The 17,612-nt window shown below is 49.7% G+C and overlaps 1 protein-coding gene across 3 annotated transcripts in view; it reads right to left on the reverse strand.

Moving 5' to 3' along the window:
• Positions 1-1,094: 1,094 nt before the first annotated feature.
• Positions 1,095-17,612, reverse strand: part of PRICKLE2 (prickle planar cell polarity protein 2) — a 103,060-nt gene continuing 86,542 nt past the window's right edge. For all 3 annotated transcript variants that reach the window (XM_068202156.1, XM_068202157.1, XM_068202158.1), the window contains 3 exons: positions 16,236-16,422; positions 13,073-13,936; positions 1,095-2,791 (listed from right to left, as the gene is read on the reverse strand). In XM_068202156.1, the coding sequence (XP_068058257.1) occupies positions 1,923-2,791; positions 13,073-13,936; positions 16,236-16,422 (1,920 nt within the window). In that variant the 3' untranslated portion in view covers positions 1,095-1,922. The remainder of the gene's footprint in view (positions 2,792-13,072; positions 13,937-16,235; positions 16,423-17,612) is intronic.

Genomic DNA, 17,612 nt, shown 5'->3' on the forward strand with positions numbered 1-17,612 from the left:
TGGTTTTTGTGCTTTTATTGCAAGATCAGCTCAGTAAAAATCAAGTCTTCTACTCATGATTAACCAACACTCCTTAAGAGCAAAAAATGTACACAAGACTCTTCCCTTTGGATGAATATTTCCATTTATTCCAACTGGAAAAAACATTTTTTTAAATATATTTAAGTATCATTTCTTTTTTATTCTTTTTAAAGGAATAATAATTATCACATTGTCCTTTACAAACAACAAAAAAATTCCTAGCAATAGTCTGTGGTATGGAGACATCCATCTTCTAGATTTTTCTGCATCTGCTGCTTTGAGTAGGCATGGGGGTGTCCCTGTGTGTGCCCAGGGCTGCCAGTGCCATCCCTGCAGCGGGATCCACATTCCCAGGGTGCAGGGAGGGGCTGGCCTCAAGGTGCAGGGACACCCTGAGGTGCCAGCAGCCCATGGGGTGAGGGCAGTGCGGCTGGCTAAGCTCTCAGCCCTCCTGTGGCTCAAAGCCCAGCCTTATCTGAACCCCCACAGGTGCTTTGGGTGCCCAGAGCCCCTTTTGCAAACTTGCTCCTTTATGGGAAGCACTGGGACAACCTGGCCTTGGCTTGCAGCTGGGATGGCAGAACCCCAATGGATTAAAGCACACAGAGAACAAACTCACATCCACCAGAATACAACACAGCTGAGCCCTATGCAGGGGCCCTCTGCCGCAGCAAGGGGCTGGGCTGAGCCCCCCAGGGGACAAGCCCTGACCACAAACAGCCCCAGACGGGCGAGGGCATTTTGCCAGGCAGGAGGGGCCCATGGGGAGCAGTTTGCAGGTGTTCTCATATGTCGTAGGCAGGAGGCAATACTGAGACTTCCACTTGGTAATGAACAGCAGTTAACCCAGGAGACGAGCACCATAAGACAAGTCTATATTCAAAACAACGTCATGCTGACATCACACAATTGCACCATTTACACTTTATTTACTCCAAATAATAGTTCAATGTTTAGTAACTTCAGCGTTCTCTACAGAGGTGTGAAATTCCTTCTCCAGCTTTGGTAATTTACAATGTTGCAGACATTTGGTAGTTCTGGTCTTTCCTATTTAGTAATAGTAATAATTTAAAAAAAAGGCCCTTTTGCAGCTGTCAGGGGTTCCTGTATCTGACTGATGGAGTGTACCTGCAATCATAGGCTTCAAAATGCCACTGAGGCTTGTCAAGATTTAATGAATCAAAAAACATTCTGTTTATTGACCAGGATCAAAACAAATAAACAGAAAAAAAGGGTTAAAACAAAACAAAAAACCCCTCAAAACCAATGAAAACTCAGACTCTCACTGATAAGTGATGATGAAAAGGAAAGGGGGTTCCAAAGTACTGTTTGGTTAGCTCTGACTGAAAACAATTCTGAATGTGCATGCATTTTCCCAGTGACTCCTAAGATATAGAAATTCCTCTGATATTACAAAATACAAAAATATTTTCTCCAAACTCTCATTTACATCGCATTTACAACAATCATGGAAATAACTTAGGCTCCCACACTGTCCAAGAGACAGATCACCTACCAACAAGGCTAATGGAAAACAAAAATTTGGTGGACAGCAAAACCTACCAGCAAACTGATGCTGAGAGTCAACAGTGGCAACCAAAATGTATGGACAAACAGAGCTCAAGGGAGTGGCAGTATTTGGGAGAAGGAAGAGAAACTACTGGGTAAGTATTACAGGCTAAAGTGAACTTTTAAAATTTTTATCTCCAAAGTAAGATGTGCAAAATATATTCACTGTGCCCAGGATTATGACTATTTATAGAAGCCGGTCTACAACCTTCTTAACAAATCCCTACTCTTCGGGCCTTTTTTTTGTTACAATAAAAGCACTTACATGATCTAAAACAGTGCAAGATCGTGAGTTAATTTACATTCTCCCAAGGTGCCTGGCAAGGATGCCATTAGGATATGATACAGTTCTTGCTCTTCTGTCTTTTCCGGCTGTGCAACTGTCCCCTGGCCCCCACCGTGGAAGACTTGGGCATGCTGTACGAGCCGTACTTGTGCAGCAGCTCCTCGCTGGTCACGTACCGGAGGCGGGCAGGCTGCGGAATCGGCTCCCCGAGGAAATAGCCCTCGTTGTCGGACTCTGAGGAGGAGGAGCAGGTGGAGCACCAGTCGTATTCGGCAAAGTAGGGCCCCCATCTCTCGCCCAAGTGGTTCTGCAAGGCAAGATCCGACACTGTCCGGGGACAGTGGCTGTAGGCATCCCTGCAGGGACCCTGCTCCATCGTCTCCCTGCAGCTTCTCTGGTGCATGAACGGGTCGTAGTCGTCCCTGGCTCGGAGCGAGGGTCTCTCCTTGAGGCGGTAGCACTGCTCGCTGGCCAGGTGCAGGGCGTTGTCTGAGCGGGAGCGCCGGGAGCGCCGGGGCCGGTGCGGGCGGTAGTGCCGGTCGTCGTCACGGAGCACGGTTCTGCGGCGCGTGCGCTCGCTCATGGGGGTGTGCCTCGGGATCTCCTGCGCCCCCAGCTTGCCCCCGGGCACCCCGCTGCCGTAGTCGAAGCTCTGGTGCATCCGCCCGTGCGACGGCCGCTCTTGGTAGCCGAGGGGGCTGGCGAGGTCGTGCAGGGTGGGCTCCATGTCCTGGTACTGCTGCACCGACAGCAGGCTGCGCACGGACTCGGCGCTGCGGAACTGCATGGAGGAGTTCAGGGTGCCCATGTTGCTCATCTTCTCTGAGACGTTCATACCCGAGTCTTTGCTCAGGTCAGGCATGGAGAACCTGGAGAGGTGCTCCTGGCGCTTGGCTCCACCGTCTGCTGAGAGGCCTTTGCAGGAAAAGGGCAAAGGGGGAAAAAAAAAGAAGTTAAGAAACAGAATTTTCTGTCAGCCAAGATGCAGGGTGGAGGCTGGTTTTGGCCCAAGACTTTTGCTTTAAAAAGTAACTCAGTGGTATCGATCCTGTCCTGAAGAGCCCTTTTTAAGAGGAGTACTTTAATTTTATTTTAAAGAGCAAGCAGTTCCTCCTTTGGGGAAATCACGCCAATTTAAGGTGTTTTGAGTTGGACTCCAAGCTGCTTTTCACGACTTCCTTTCCCATATGTCTACACTGTCTGCGACTTGATAGGAATAACCAACGATGCCAGGAAGAAATCATGCGTCAGAGGTAACCTGAGGCCTCCTGCACACCGAACTAACTAGGGTGCCATGATCCAGCACTCACACCTTCTGCAATGACAACACATTTTGGAGGACTAAACAACAACAGTGGCAGATGAAAACACAACCACTGACTTAATTCAGGGTTCTCACTATGCTGCACCTCACAGGTCCCCTAAATGACACCTGTGGAGAGACCAAAGTTGCAGCTGGGTTTCCCAGGAAGGAAGGAAACGCCCGAGCACCAGAGGGTCTGCTGGAGCTCCCTTGTGAGCAGCAGGATAGTGGGAGGGTCAGACTATCCCTGCAGATATCCAAGGAGTTGTGCATGGGCAGGAGCCAGAAGTGTGAGCTCCAACTTCATGGGCTGCGCTGCTTGGGAAGGTGACCCATTAAATCTCTCCAATGTGCCAACGAGCCCTGAGCTCCTGCAAGGTGCTTTCCTTTAGCCCAGGAAGCCTTCACCTGGCAGCAGGGAAGAAGTGGGGTGTCTGCCTGTCAACAAGAAACTCAATGCACCCCACGGTGCCCTAGTCCGTGGCTTGTTTCATGGGTGTTTCCTGACTATTTTCTGACTATCTCCCCGTTGGCTTGACAACTGGCAGCAGTCACTGGTTGCATTGCAAGCTCAGGACAAGATGTTTCACAAATTATTTCAAAGAAAATCTGTTCCATCCCAAATCAAATGTGGAATGTTTGCTTTGGCACCCTTCTCCTCATCTCTTCTCTGACAACATCCCAGTGCAGACCCAACACTGTGCACTGTCAGCAGAAATTCCAACATGACACACAGCCTTTATGCAATCACCAACAATTTATCACTTTGTAAATTAATTATAAAAAATAACAACCCAGCCCACAATTCAAGAATAAAGCCTTTTTTCCCTTAACAAAAGCTGCTTGCATTTCATCAAGAGCTCAGCTCCTTTTGCATTAGCTGCTGCTGCTAAACCTGAACAAGAACAAGGGTTGTTGTCACTAACCCCATTCATGAGCTGCTTCAGGGTTTCCTTAGGCTCAGCCTTGAAAACAAAACCTGCAAAGCTGGGCGTAGTTTTCCAAACCCTGCTTTCATTGCCATCAGGGAGAGCTTTAGCCATTACTGGCCCTCACAGGGTTTTGGTTTTGCTCCCTGGGTCCCAGCTTCTTTGCTTTTCTGTTGTTAATGGGGATGTTTTTGGAGTTTATGATTACAGAGGAAGGTAAATTGAAGGTGATCCCTGAACGTCACAGGAAGAGGGAGAGGCTGGGTTAAAAAGAAGGGAAAGCCATGGTTTTTCTGACTTTTCAAGTCAACTTCATGCTTACTTTTTTCCTCCTTAAGTCACACTGACTTTGAGTGAGCAAGCCCAACCCCACCCATTGCCCTTTGGAAAAAGCCCTGTGGATGGGCTTCCTGTCCCCTTTGAAGACCTGCCCACCCACACTCCACACTGCCGTTATCCTCGCTGGAGCTGCGATTTTCTGCCTGTGAAGCCAGTGAAGGCATCTGTCACAACAGGCACTGCTCCCCATGTCCCTCCTGTGCCACTGTGGAGGAGCCCAGCAGCCTCTGGGGAGGGAAAAGCAACTTGGTAACATGTGCAAAGACTTCCTGAAAAGCCGGAGCAACAGCGGGACTGCTGGCACCGCTGATCACAATGAGAATCATGGCTGTTGACAGCCCAGTGTGGCCTTAATCACATCTGTCAGACAATAGCTGACACCAAGGAAAATGAGCCCTCGGTGACGTTTATGCAGCACTTCATTAATGGAGCCGGTGCAGCTCCGCAATAAGAACGAGCAACAGCAGTGCTGTGCAGAAATACAGCTCCAACACCACAGGATGCTTCTGTGCCATCAACACATTGATTTTGGCAGCATCATTAAAAAGGGGCTGACCTTGCCTCACTCACAGGGGTGTGGCGTGAGCTGGTGCTTTGCTCCCAGTGCCAGCCATATCAGATGGCACCTGTGTGTCTCAGCTGCCCCTCACAGCCATCTCCCTCCTGTGGTCCTGCATCCAGCAAGAATAAAACGAGTGTCTGGGCACAGGCTCTGGAGACATGGCAAGAGTGAAACAGTATTTTTGAATTAAACAAGACATATCTGCATCCTTCACATCACAGACAGGAATGATGTGGCCAAGATCAAGCAGGATGACCAGGAGGGAAACCTGTTTCATTTTGTGTAGAGTAAAGCAAGATGTGATAAATGAGGTGCTCCGGCTTGGGAAGGGCACAGCCAGAGCTTCACTGCTTTAGTTTGTGCAGGACAAGGGTCTGCAGCCCCTCACACACCTCCAGCAGATAACCATGAGTGCTTTAGTCTCTTCCCCTTGAAGGCAGCATGGGGCAGTGAGTTCAGACAAGGATCCTGTGACCACATGAATGGCTCATGCTCGGAGCGAGGTTTAATCATCACGGGGAAGTTTCTGGCTGATCATTCAGACAGCTTGATTGTAATTAAGCACAAACATTCTGAGATCTTGATTCGCTGGGAAAATGCTGATTTGTAAGAGGAATCCAGTACTGAACATGTCCATCACTGTTGCCAGCTCACAGAACTTGGGTTGATGGAGCCCGTGCTCGGGAGGCTCTGATGCAAAGCCAGTCCAATATCCAGTGGCTTCATCTCTCCGTATGAGAGCGGAAAAGGCTCTATGCTGTGTCTTCCCAGGTAGACTGGACAGGCTGCACATGCACAAGCCTTTTTTTTGGGAGCCACGCTTGGAACTGACCCAGCAAGCTGTGCAGTTGGGAGAGGGAAACTTTATTTTATCTGCTCAAGGTGACAGTAAAGGATTTATTCCACTTGCTCAGGAGCAAAGCTTTGCTTTTCCAGCTGAAGGCACTGAGAGCTCTGCACGGCTCTTATAGTGCCCACAGCAGGTTACAGGTCCAGGATGCAATTCAGAATCCCTGCAGAACACAAAGGTGACTCCAGGCTGAATTTAACATTTATGCCAAGGCATCATGAGCAGGGCTAGGCCCAGATTAGTCTTTCTAAGGTCTCAAAATGCCCCTCTCTATGGCTCTCTGTGGAGCCACAAGACCTCAGGAGGCATAGTGGGAACAAGCCAAAAGTGCTCCAGTCTGACCGCAGTGAGATCAGGGGATAGCAATAACCATTTGTCTAAAAAAATTTCATCTAGAAAGCATGACCTGGGAATAAAGTTTTAAAGAGCAGAGGTTGTTTAGTCTAGAGGAGAGAAAGCTGAAGGGGATATAGTAACAACCTTCAAAGGCAGAAAAAAATGCTTGCAAAGAGGAGGGAACACATTACTCTCCAGGTCTGCTGACTCCTGCAACAAAAGTTTGACTGGAGAAGAAGAAAACCCTTCCTGTGTAATCACAGCAGGTGACTCGGACAGGCTCTGGCACTGGAGGGTTTCCCTGGCACCCAAAGGCAGTGGGTGCCCAGGCACATGCAGGGTGCCTCCAGATTCCTGGTCCCACGCTGCCCTGGGTGGGGTGAAGGTGGCACCAACCCTTGTCTCCTGAGGTCATTTGCCATTCCAGAGCTACACCCATCCATGAGGCCCCATCTTCCTGAGCTGCCAGTATTTATGTGCAGCTGTTGCAGCTCCTGCTTAATGAAGTGTTTCATCTGGGAACACAGCTAATAACCCAACAGAGCTGCAGTCTGGAAGAGCACACGAGGTGAGACCCCACCATGCAGCCTTGACTTTCGCCCAACAAAGAACTGTGAGAATCTGTTTCCCAAGGCCATCCAAGGGAGCAGGAGCCCTGCTCTGGCCCATGGTGTGGGATGGTTGTTACCACAGCACCAAGACCGTTCCAAGGGTGCAAACCCAGGTATAACATGCTGACCCTACCAAAATTTACTTCTGCATGATGCTCTGAGACTCTGAGCACATCCACTGCTGGCTGCCCCAGAGGCTCATGCACTGGAAGAGATGTCACTGCTGCCTCCAGCACGGTGCTTCGGCCGGTGGCCGTCCTGCAGCCAGACTGGTGCCAGCACCACAGCACACACAGACACAGCAGGTTTTTCTGCTGCTGCTCTCCACTGCATGGGGCTGCCAGGCTCAATATTTCACCCTGGAGCCATGGAAACACACGCTTTTCCAAGGAGCACAAGGGAAAGCTGCAGCTCGGCTCTGGGTGCTCGATATAGAAGTGGAGCTAGCTGCAGCACCAAGAAAACCAAGCAGGTTTCTGGTTAACATTCAGGTTTGCTAAGAACACCCTGTACCATCCCCTCTGAAGTCTGTCCCCACCCCTCCTGAGAACCATGTTTATCCCATAAACACTGCCAAGGGAATTAACATCCAAATAAGCAAAGCCACAGCACAAAGATACGCCTGGTGAACAGCACCTCTACAACCTTGCCACAACAAAGCACTCGGAGGCGCTTCAGTCCCACCGTGTGCTTTGCTAAACGGGGGCTGCCAGTTGCATTATGAATTATTAAAGCACTCGGCAAATGACAGCAGAGAGGCCCCGGAGAGCGCGTGGGCTGGGCGTGAGGCTGGGAATGGAGCCCCCCAGGAGAGGAAGCAGCTCCCAGCCCCCATTAAATCAAACTCCCCGTGAAGCTATGCTAACACGGGGTGAGCCAGCATCGCACTGCAGGAGAGCACCAGCCAGGGAATGCAAAATATCCTGACATAGGATATTGCAAACAACGAGGGCTATGCCGACGCTTGCTACTTGCCTTAACGTTTATCACAGCAGACACACACATCTGTGCATCACAGCTCTCACCACAGAGCCCCACAGAGGTGCCTGGCAGCACCAAAACCCAGCACCCAGCCCCGACAGCCAGGGTTTAAATGCAACTAGAGATGCACAGGAGGATACAGCACAGTGTCTCTTGTGTCCAGCCCCCTACGCCAGAGCCTTCTCTCTCATACAGCATCAGGCATCCTCAGCACCCCTCAAACAGGGTTTATTTCAAGGTCAATCTGTAGAACTACCAAGAAATTTAAGAAGAAACAGCCTGCACAGAGCTTTGTTTATAGCTCAGCCCCATCTCACTTCTGAGCGACCTCGGGGCATGCAGAAATAAAGCAGAACCTTCATGTAACTGGAAATCATGGAAAATAAACAATCTGGGGGAAGGCACAGCCCCCACCAAGTGGGTCACAGTCCCACCATCCTCCCATGGTATGTCCCCACGCGTGACGCATGGATATCATTGGGTATTTCCCACCCAATCAGTCCTTTCCAGCTTGGTGGAAGAAGTCCCTTGCTGCTTGGAAAAGAGTTGGATTTTAACCTAGAAGCCCCCCTGTAGCTCCTTTATCAGCACTCCAATCTCCTGCATCCTCCCCAGCTGATGGCCAACAAGCCATGTTGGGGATGATGCCTTTCCCAATAACACCTTCCAGAAGTTAGTTTTGGTTGTCCCTCTGGTTTGCATTACCCCACCTGCTCTGCACTGTCCATGTGTGACACTGAAGGGGTGAAGACATGCAAGAGGTTGGCCCCTGCAGCAGGCACACCAAACCTCCCACTGTTGAGTGGCAAAAGATAAGTGAGGGGGAGAAGAAATGCTCCTGACAGTTTTACAGTGGTTTGGCATTGGGCCTTTGGGGTGGAAAACCTCTATCTTCACATTGGTTTTGAAATGATCTGTTTTGGATTAGGAAATGTTATACCTGTGCCTCAAAATTGCAAGAATTCCCCCCAGGGATCTGATATTCCAACTTGAAAGCAGTTTTGTGCTGGCTGTGTCTGGGAGAAAGAGAGTGATAAGAACATGGTGAAGAGCTGGGAGCCTCCTTTTTTCATAGAAAAACTTGGGAACAGCCAATGTGTCACTTTCTGGATTGCATAACTCGGCTGGAGCACTTGGGGCAGCCGCCCTCTCCAGCCCAGGGGAGAGAGGAGCACAGGGGGAAGGAGACCAGCATCCAGATCCCTCACTGCCATCCCTGAGGGTGTTCAGGAGCTGCTCCTAAGCCCCCAGTGCAGGAGAGGCTGGCTTAATTAATGTCTCTCCAGAAAATACAACCCTAGCCCTTAGTCAGGGCTTGCTCTTACCCTCACCTACCCTGCAGCTTTTAGCTTCTCTGCAGGCAGAGGAAGAAAAGGGACTGGAAACAGATGATGCTGCCAGGTCATTCTGCAGCTCAGACATGTAGGGATCAGCCCTGTTCTCTCCTCTTTCTGGTTATGTCACAGTTGTCTAGTCAGGAAAAACAAACTTTCTGGGGCCTTTGGGCATCACACAACACATGACAAGCACAGTGTGTGCCATACAAATGAAATCACATCTCACCCTGTAACAGCACCAGTTTAACATATTTTTAAACTGGATTTATGCCTGTGACAGATGTTCCCCTCACCCAAACTAATTTTCTCAAGGAATCCTTAAAATCTGTTTCTCCTTTTGCATACAGCAGGGTCACCATTCAATGTGACTTCTACCTCCTAAAGGCTCCTGCTCTCTGCAAGCAGCACACAAAGGGACTGTTCCCAGAGAACAACATTTAGCCTGCAGGTACTTTCTTAAGTGGGCTATTTGACCAGCTGTCCTTTTGTGGAAATAACTGTTTGGAATCAGCAGAATTCAGCTCCTGATTTCTAATTCCACTGCCAGGCACGTGCAGCGACTGCAAAACCTTTCTGGAGGGAAACACAAACACAGGGAGCAGGGCTGATGGGCCAAGTGTCTTTTGGGAAGTGATTAACCTCTGGTAGGATCAGGCTTCTCATCATGAGAAAACCTTCCTGGACAAATTCCATCTTAGCATTGTCCCAGCTGCTCAATGCAGGGAGCTACAAGGCAAACATTGCTACAGGATCCACTGGTTTTTGTTCTTGTTACTGCCATTAAAAAAACCCAACTATCCAAAACCCCCCAAAATAGACAATGGAAGCACAACATAAAAGATAATAAAGAAAATCAGCAAAAATGAGCTCTCTCTCAGAAAACAAGCTGAGAAATACTGTTCCCTTTTTGCTTCTCCATCTATTGGCCACGTAGTGCAGGAGGATACAGTCTCCAAGAAGCTGTAGCAGATTGGAGTCTGTTGGAGCCTTCAGCTGACGGCAGAATAGGGATTTTCAAATAGAAACATGGAATGCAAGGAGAGATGCCCTCCACCAGCAGGAGACACTGCCCTTTGCCACTGGATGTGCTTAAATCCCATCAGCATTTGTGACAATTACACACGCACAAACCAGAGGACAGCAGAGACACTCCCACCTAATTCCAGCCCCAACACAGAGCACAAGCAGGGTCACAGCCACCTCTGCCACTCACGTCTGCTGTTGCAGTACTGCCCATGGTGACAGCAGAGCACAACCCAGCACTGTAAGGGCACGTGCCCAGGATTAACATGGTGTCTCACCTCTTCACTAACCCATGGGGAATTGGCTTTAAAGCGATTAAATAGAGCCTTTTGGTAAGGTAGAAACCTGGGGTCTTGCAGGAGACTGGGGTCACGTAGATCTTGACCCACACAATGGCTGACCCTGAAATATTACAGGGAACAACATCTGCTCACGGCAGGCAGCCTTCCGGCCAAGGGACAAGGATTACTGCTGCACAGCCCTGAGTTATCTGCATTACTGACTGTCTCTGGCTAATTAGCACTTAAGTCTTAGTAGAAACATCACAGCAAAATCTGCTGCCAGGGAGGTACCAGCTTTTAACATGTGCTCTCCAGGTCAGGGACTGTTTGCCCTTCAGCTCCCTATTAACAAAAAACTGTTTTCAGCAATGCCATAAAACTTTAGATGGATGCGGTGTTAATTATTTCAAAGTGAAAGGTGGAGCAACTGTGCAGCATTGGTAGCTCAAAGGGACTTTGTATGTGGATGCCTGGGAGGTTCTGGCAAAGCAGAACTGGAGGATGCAGGGTGGAGGACATGGGGCGAGCCAGAACCCCAGGCTGTGGTTGGGGGGAGCTCAGTGGGGAGCTTGATCAGCCACAGCAGGGAGTGCAGGGATGGGGAAAGCCAGGCAGCGGGGTGCTGTGCCCTGACATCACTTGACCTAAAACCTGCTCTCTCACAGACCTCATTCAGGTCACCAAACCTCCCTGTCCTCAAAACACTGCCAATTAAATGGGATGATAATTGTGTCCTCCATAATTGCAGACATAGCCCTGGGGGAGCTGCCTGTTGCTGCTGCAGTGCCCCTAGCTCAGCTGAGCCAGCTCCCAGAGCAAGGAAAATTATTAGAACCTTACACATTAATAAAAATACTATCACCTCACTCTGCAGAGGAACGATGAACACTCACTGCAAGCCTCATCGTGCTGAGCATCTGCTGCAGAAAGCTGGAACACAGCAAACTGTTAAGGCAGTCACTGCCCCTGAGGAAACTCAAACTCTGGCTCTGTATGTGGACAGATGCCTTTGGGAGGTCTCCCTCCCAGCATTTTAAAAAGGGGTTTCTAAAATAAAAGGCAGAACGATTTTCACTTTGATATGGAGGCCTTGCCATATTTTCTGTGTCTTGACCTATATCCCCAATAATATGTTACACATCAGCTCCAAAGCATGCAACAACCTCTCCACTGCTCAGGGATTGCTCATCCAAGCTTGGTGTTGCTCAAGACTCTTTGTACTGATGGGGTTTACACAATACAAGTTTTCAGGAACACAAGAGGCTTTGGAAATGTGGAGCTTTGCTTAGGGAAATCCTGTTTTGGAGAGCAATTCCCAATTCCCTCGCCATTTCACATCTATTTTTCCTCTGTGTATATCTGAGACTGTTTAAGCAAAACCCTTCCCAGCTCATTAGCTTCTCCTCTCCCTCCCCTGTTTTTCCACTTGCTGGATAGGGAGATCCTGGCTGAAACAAAAGTCATTTCACATCTTGGCATGGGGCTGGCAGCTTCCCTAAATAAACACACCAAACCCCAGATGAGGAGGCATGGGCATAGCAGAGCAAACCTGTCCATCCAGGCAGGGCAGAGCCCAGAACTGGGATTCAGGGGGGCTCAACTCTCTGTGGTTTTTTGTCAATCCTCACCACCCATTGCCAGGAACCTGTGGGGGATCCTCAGGACCAGGCACAAACACCCCACAGGCCACTCCTTGCCAGCAATAAGGCAGAAAGGCTCCATTTTGCAGGGGTTCAGATGCAGGAGCTGCCCAAATCCAAGCAATGACTGGCTGGAACAGAGAAAAGCCAGGGGAGACACAAAAAAAAAAAAGCAAGGCAGCTTCTCTGGTGAGCAAACCAGGCTCAGTGCTCTCTCTTCTGAGTAGTTTTGTGCTGAGGGACGTGGGAGCTGTGGTGGGCGAGCGAAGCAGAGCAGGCTGCAGGAAGGACAGAGCCTGCCCAGCGCCAGCTGCAGACCAGAGCCGCACACAGACACGTCCGTGCACACACACACCCACCCCTGCAGCCACGAGTGAAACCCAAACAAGTCTAGGGTGAGAGGACTGAGAAATATGACCCTGGGATGTGCTCGTGAGAAACAAGCTCAGCCTGATGGGGCAAGCATCTTGACTGGCTGTTCCCTGCAGTTTCTACCAAGGGGTTGGGGTTTAATGCACGGAATTAAAGAGCTGTGCAGAGAGGGGGAGGAACTTCTTTTAACTAGTCATGTGCCTGAGGACTGCATAACATTCAAAAGGGGTTAACTGGGCCTATTTCAAGGCATTCAAAAATATTTTTAGCCTGCAAGGGCAGCTGACAGCAGTCCCTCAAGTGCTGAAAACTGGAATCTGCCTCTGTGTTAACAGTTTGCCTTGATTTTCCCCCTCTCTTCACAAAAGGGAAGATTAAAGACTTCGAAAACATTTGTTTTGAGCTGCACAGAAAGGCCAGCCATCTATAAAGCTCTGCATTTGATAAACAAGCAAGCAAATGGAGAGGAACCGTCAGGCTTGTCAGGACCAGGCAGACAAGCCTGTGTCACTGAGCAGTGGTCCCCAAGCTTGGTTACCCTCATATTGGGAAGACACCAGAACACAAGGGATTCAACTGCATGGAGGGCGTGCCGGGATGGTCTCAGGGTGGCAGGAGCAGGGCTGACATACCTGTAGCATTGGAGAGTGCCAGGGACTCCATGGAGCCCCGGGGAGTCTGCTCGGTGGGCGTCAGGTCCTCCGTGAACTTGAGGGCATTGATGGGGTGACGGGTGCGGCACTGTGACGCTGGCATCCCACCCTCCTCTTCCTCTTCATACTTGGGGACTTTGACACTTCCTCTGCTCTCGGGGAAGCTCTGGTTGGACATATCACTGTAGCTCTCCTGCGAGCGGAGCCTCCCTGAGTAGTAGTCCTCTCTGCAGTCCTGGATGAAGCTGCCACCGTGGCTCTTCATGGCCAATGAGGAGCTCCTCTTTTGGTTGCTGAAGTGTTTTGCCCATAAATCCGACTGCGAGCCTGGGACCTGGGTGGGGTTATAGGAGGTTCTTATGTTGCACTGGCTGAGAAGCTGCAAGGGGGTTTGAGACTGGCTTTGCTCCATTTTGCCCCCATAGTGATAGAGCTCATCCCGGCTCCTCCACAAGTGGTCCCTGTTGAGGCTCGGTGTCTGGCTGGCCAGGCTCAGCAGATCCATCTGCAGGGACAGCGGGTCCACGTCGGTGGAGAGGCGGTTGGAGGTGACCTGCAGCTGGTTGCAGGGGCTGCGTGCCCCCTCCTCGCCCTTCCCCTTGTTCTTGCCGATCTTGGCGCTGCGGCGGGATTCCTTGGCTCGCGCGCTCTGGAAAGCCGAGTCGGAGGAGTCGGAGCCGTTGGGGTCATCACCAATGCTGCAGGCCCTGGAGCAGAAGATCTGGCCCTGCTTGGGCAGGAAGGGGCGTCCCAGCAGCGACTTCTTGCACTGGGCACAGCAGAAGCAGGTCTCGGTGGCGTGCCAGTGCTGGCCGTCGTACGTCATCTGGCCCTGGTCAATGCCTTGAGGGAGAAGATCACAGTGTCAGGGTCATCTAGCACTGCACTTAACACCTGCACCAAGGCCAAGCTGGATGGGCTCTTGAGCAATCCGGTCAAGTGGAAAGTGTCCCTGCTGATGGTGGGTGGTTAGAATGAGATGACCTCTAAGGTTCCTTCCAACCCAAACTATCCTATGACTCTATGATCCCCTATGAGTGACATGCACTCAGCCTCGCTCTTGAAAGCACTTTTTCAGGGTTTCTCTGATGCATGAAGTTAATCTCATTTTTAATTCTTCCCAATTCTAATTCCAGGCCTTTGCTTGGGAGTTACTTGCTTGGGAAAGGCAGCAGACCCATGCCACAAGCTATTTTGTATTAAATGGGGATATTTCCGATCATAAAGCAAAGGAATGCAAGAAGTTCTCCATAAAGTCCTTGAAGTAAAAGCAATATGCTGCTTATTAAAAAAAAAAAAAAAAGGCCTCCAGCTAAACCATAATAAGGAATTTGTGCTGCCTTGGTTAAGTATGTAACAGAGCAGATGACAACCCTGTCCCTTGCTGCTACTGTGGTCCCATCCTAACTTTATTTTGGCTTCAAAAGAGCTGGCCCCAGGGGTCGAGCACACACCCTTGCCTTGCACCCAGCCACATTTCCTGGGTTGCTTCACCAGGCCCCCCTTGGGTTCAGTAAAGGAATTGACACAGTCAGTCTGTCTCCCTCCAGCCAAACCCCAGGGAGCAACATCTGCACAGTGCTCTCAGTCAGAGCCGTGAGCAAAGCTCCTGAGGTTTCAATTATAACATTTGCACACTTGTTTAAGCTGCTGTTCCTGGCCAAAGCCCTCGCTGCCTCCGTTCCCTGAGAAACTGCCACGCACAGTGTGGGCTGGCTGGCACAGCGGGTGCTACACCACATGTGCACAGCACGTGCCTGCTCACCCGCTGTGGGGCCAAGTGCTGCCAGGTAACTCATAAATGAGCAGTATGTTAATGGTCTGTTTTATTCCAAGCTAAATTAGGTTTAGTATAATCGGTTTTTTCCTCCCCTTATAGTGAGCAAAATGCTTTTATACAAATGGGAGTGCTACACCTGTGGGCAAAAGAGAGGCAAGATGGTGGGTGGGATTTTATCAGCTCCTTTTCCACTGCCCAAAGCCATCTTGCAGAGGAAGGGATGCAGCCTCTTTACTCCATCCTCACCTACCCAACCCAAGCCTTACAAGGCTTCATCACACGCTTACCTCTGATTTATGTAGCTTGTCAGCACAGAGCCCAGTTCACTACAGTGAGCGACTTGCAGCAAAATGGTTGCAGTCCCTCCTTTGTTAGAAATGTGCAAATATGCACCAAGCCATTTTGCCCTGAAAACCTGACAGTCAGCAGGCTCCAGCAGGCCAGCTGGAGTGAAGGACAGTAGATGGGGGAAGCGTAACAGAAGGGACCATGCAAGAAACATTATCAGCTGCTTCTTCACCATTCTGCAGCTGAGATTTTGGGAAGGATGTGCTGCAGGTCACAGTAGATGCATCCTCCAAGTGCTTCACTGAAAACCCTGTGTTTCCCCTCCCTGTGCCATCTGGCTGCTGCACAGGAGCAAAATGTTTGGTTTTTTTTCCTCTGGAACATACGAAGTATTTGAACATGTGAGCTCACCTCCATGGACAAAGGAAGGGCTGTCTGCATGCTCCCTGTGCTCAGCCAAGTGGCAAAGGGGGCTGGAGAGAGCAGCAAGGGGCTTCCCAGCCCACCCAGCTTGGGGACATCGAGCCCCCTGACTGAAGTGCATTTTAAATCACTGCTCTAGAAACATAAATTGACCCTGATGCATTATTTCTTTCTGTCTGAGAACATCTATCTGCAAGTTGATTGAAAAAGGCTCAGAAACAATAATGATGCCTAATGAACAAGGATCTTTTCTGACAGTAGCTCATCAAATCATGTGATCCTTTGCCAAGCTTGGATGGGAAAAATCTGAGTCAAAGAGCCAGGCTGTTCACAGGAAAATGAGATTTAAAGGGAAAAAAATGTGCCAGAGAAATTTTATTATGCCAGAGAAAGCTTTCCCTAGCTGCCATTGCTCCTGAAGTTGCCCTATGATAACCCTCCCCTCTCTGACTACCAAAAGGGATAAACAGCGGTTTGACCAAATAAATCACCATGTTACCTCCTTGGTAGGATGGGAGAGAGGCACAAGCACATTTGGTTGCCCCAACCGTGCACAGTCCTGCCCGCAGCCCCACGGTGCTGTCAAGGACTTAATGCACCAGCTCTTGCCAGAAGCGAGCTCCCAGCGGGGCCGTGCCCTCCTGCACGTACCGATGTGCTGGGCGCAGGTGTCGCAGTACTCGGCGTACAGGGACTCGAAGCAGCTGCAGCAGTAGGGCCTCCCGTCCTTCATGATGTAGCGCTGCCCCCCCAGAACCGTCTCGCACTCGAAGCAGCAGAAATGCTTCATGTGCCAGTGCCGCCCCTCGGCCTCAGTGCACTCGTCGGCAAAAATGATCTGCGGGAAGAAACACGAGCGTGGAGCGGAGTTGTTCAGAAAAGGGACCCGGGATGCAGACGCCGACCTTTGTGTCTCCTGCCCTGCATGGCAGCTGTGCCCCTTTGTTGATGCAACCTCCAAATTTTACAGCTAACTCCCCCAGTCCTGCATGGGAAACTCCCCTGGTTTGGTTTGTGGCAGGGGCACCCATAATTTCTTAGGAAAATCCATTAAAATGTAAATTCCTCAGAAGCGTGTTAGTGCCCAGACTACAAAGTGTTAAGGCAGAGCTGCAGTAATGTGCTCGTAAGCTCACCCATCAAACAGAGAGGTCGATCAGGGTAATAAACACACTTATATACAACCTATCGATCTGGTGGACTTCTGAAGAACAGAGCAGCCGCTTACTGGAACACATTTTCTCATCTCTGAAACAGGGACCTGACCACAAAGGATGAGAAAAAACACAAGGAAAAGTGGCAGCTCTCTAGAGAGGAGAAAAGATAGAGCTACCTTGGCTTCTCATCTTGCTGCTACCTCAGTCTGGGTGTCTATAAAAGTGATTGCAGTCGTTATACTAGTGAGGAAACTGAGGCGCAGAATGCTGTTAAGGATGAGTTGGAGAAGCAGCCATCTAAAATGTCTTCAGCAGATGTTTTCTTGCTGTATCTTCTTCTCATCCCCACCCCATCTCAACTCCCAAAGCCAAGGGAGCCAGCAGCCCCAGATCTGCTCCCTGGTTCTCTACACTGGCACAGGGTACACCAAAAGCTTTTCCCTTGCAGATCCTCCTACCCCTGAATTACTGTTTCTCACAATTAGTACTTGATGTTTCAGGGGAAGAAAAGCATACTGAAGAATGAGCTGAATGAAAGAATTAAATGAGAATTTGCAGGGATAAAAAATACATGGAAAAAAAATTAGCCAGACTAAGCCACAAAGAAATAGATCCAGTTGAATGGTTAGGGTTGTCTTTCACTGGTAACACTACAAATTTAATTGGACACTTACGTCAATGCTCTTTATACTTTATATCTGAAGTGCATATAGCCTTGGATATTTACTATTACATGCTTACAAGGATGGGACGTGGTATTTTATAGTACATACGGTTTTCTACACTATGGTTTTCATAACTTTAAAAACCAGAGCAATTTCCTTCCCAAGTCTTTTAAACAGAGACTGACACTTGAGAAGTGCTCAGAGGC

This window comes from Anomalospiza imberbis, chromosome 11, assembly GCF_031753505.1.
Source record: "Anomalospiza imberbis isolate Cuckoo-Finch-1a 21T00152 chromosome 11, ASM3175350v1, whole genome shotgun sequence".
NCBI classification, from domain to species: domain Eukaryota; kingdom Metazoa; phylum Chordata; class Aves; order Passeriformes; family Viduidae; genus Anomalospiza; species Anomalospiza imberbis.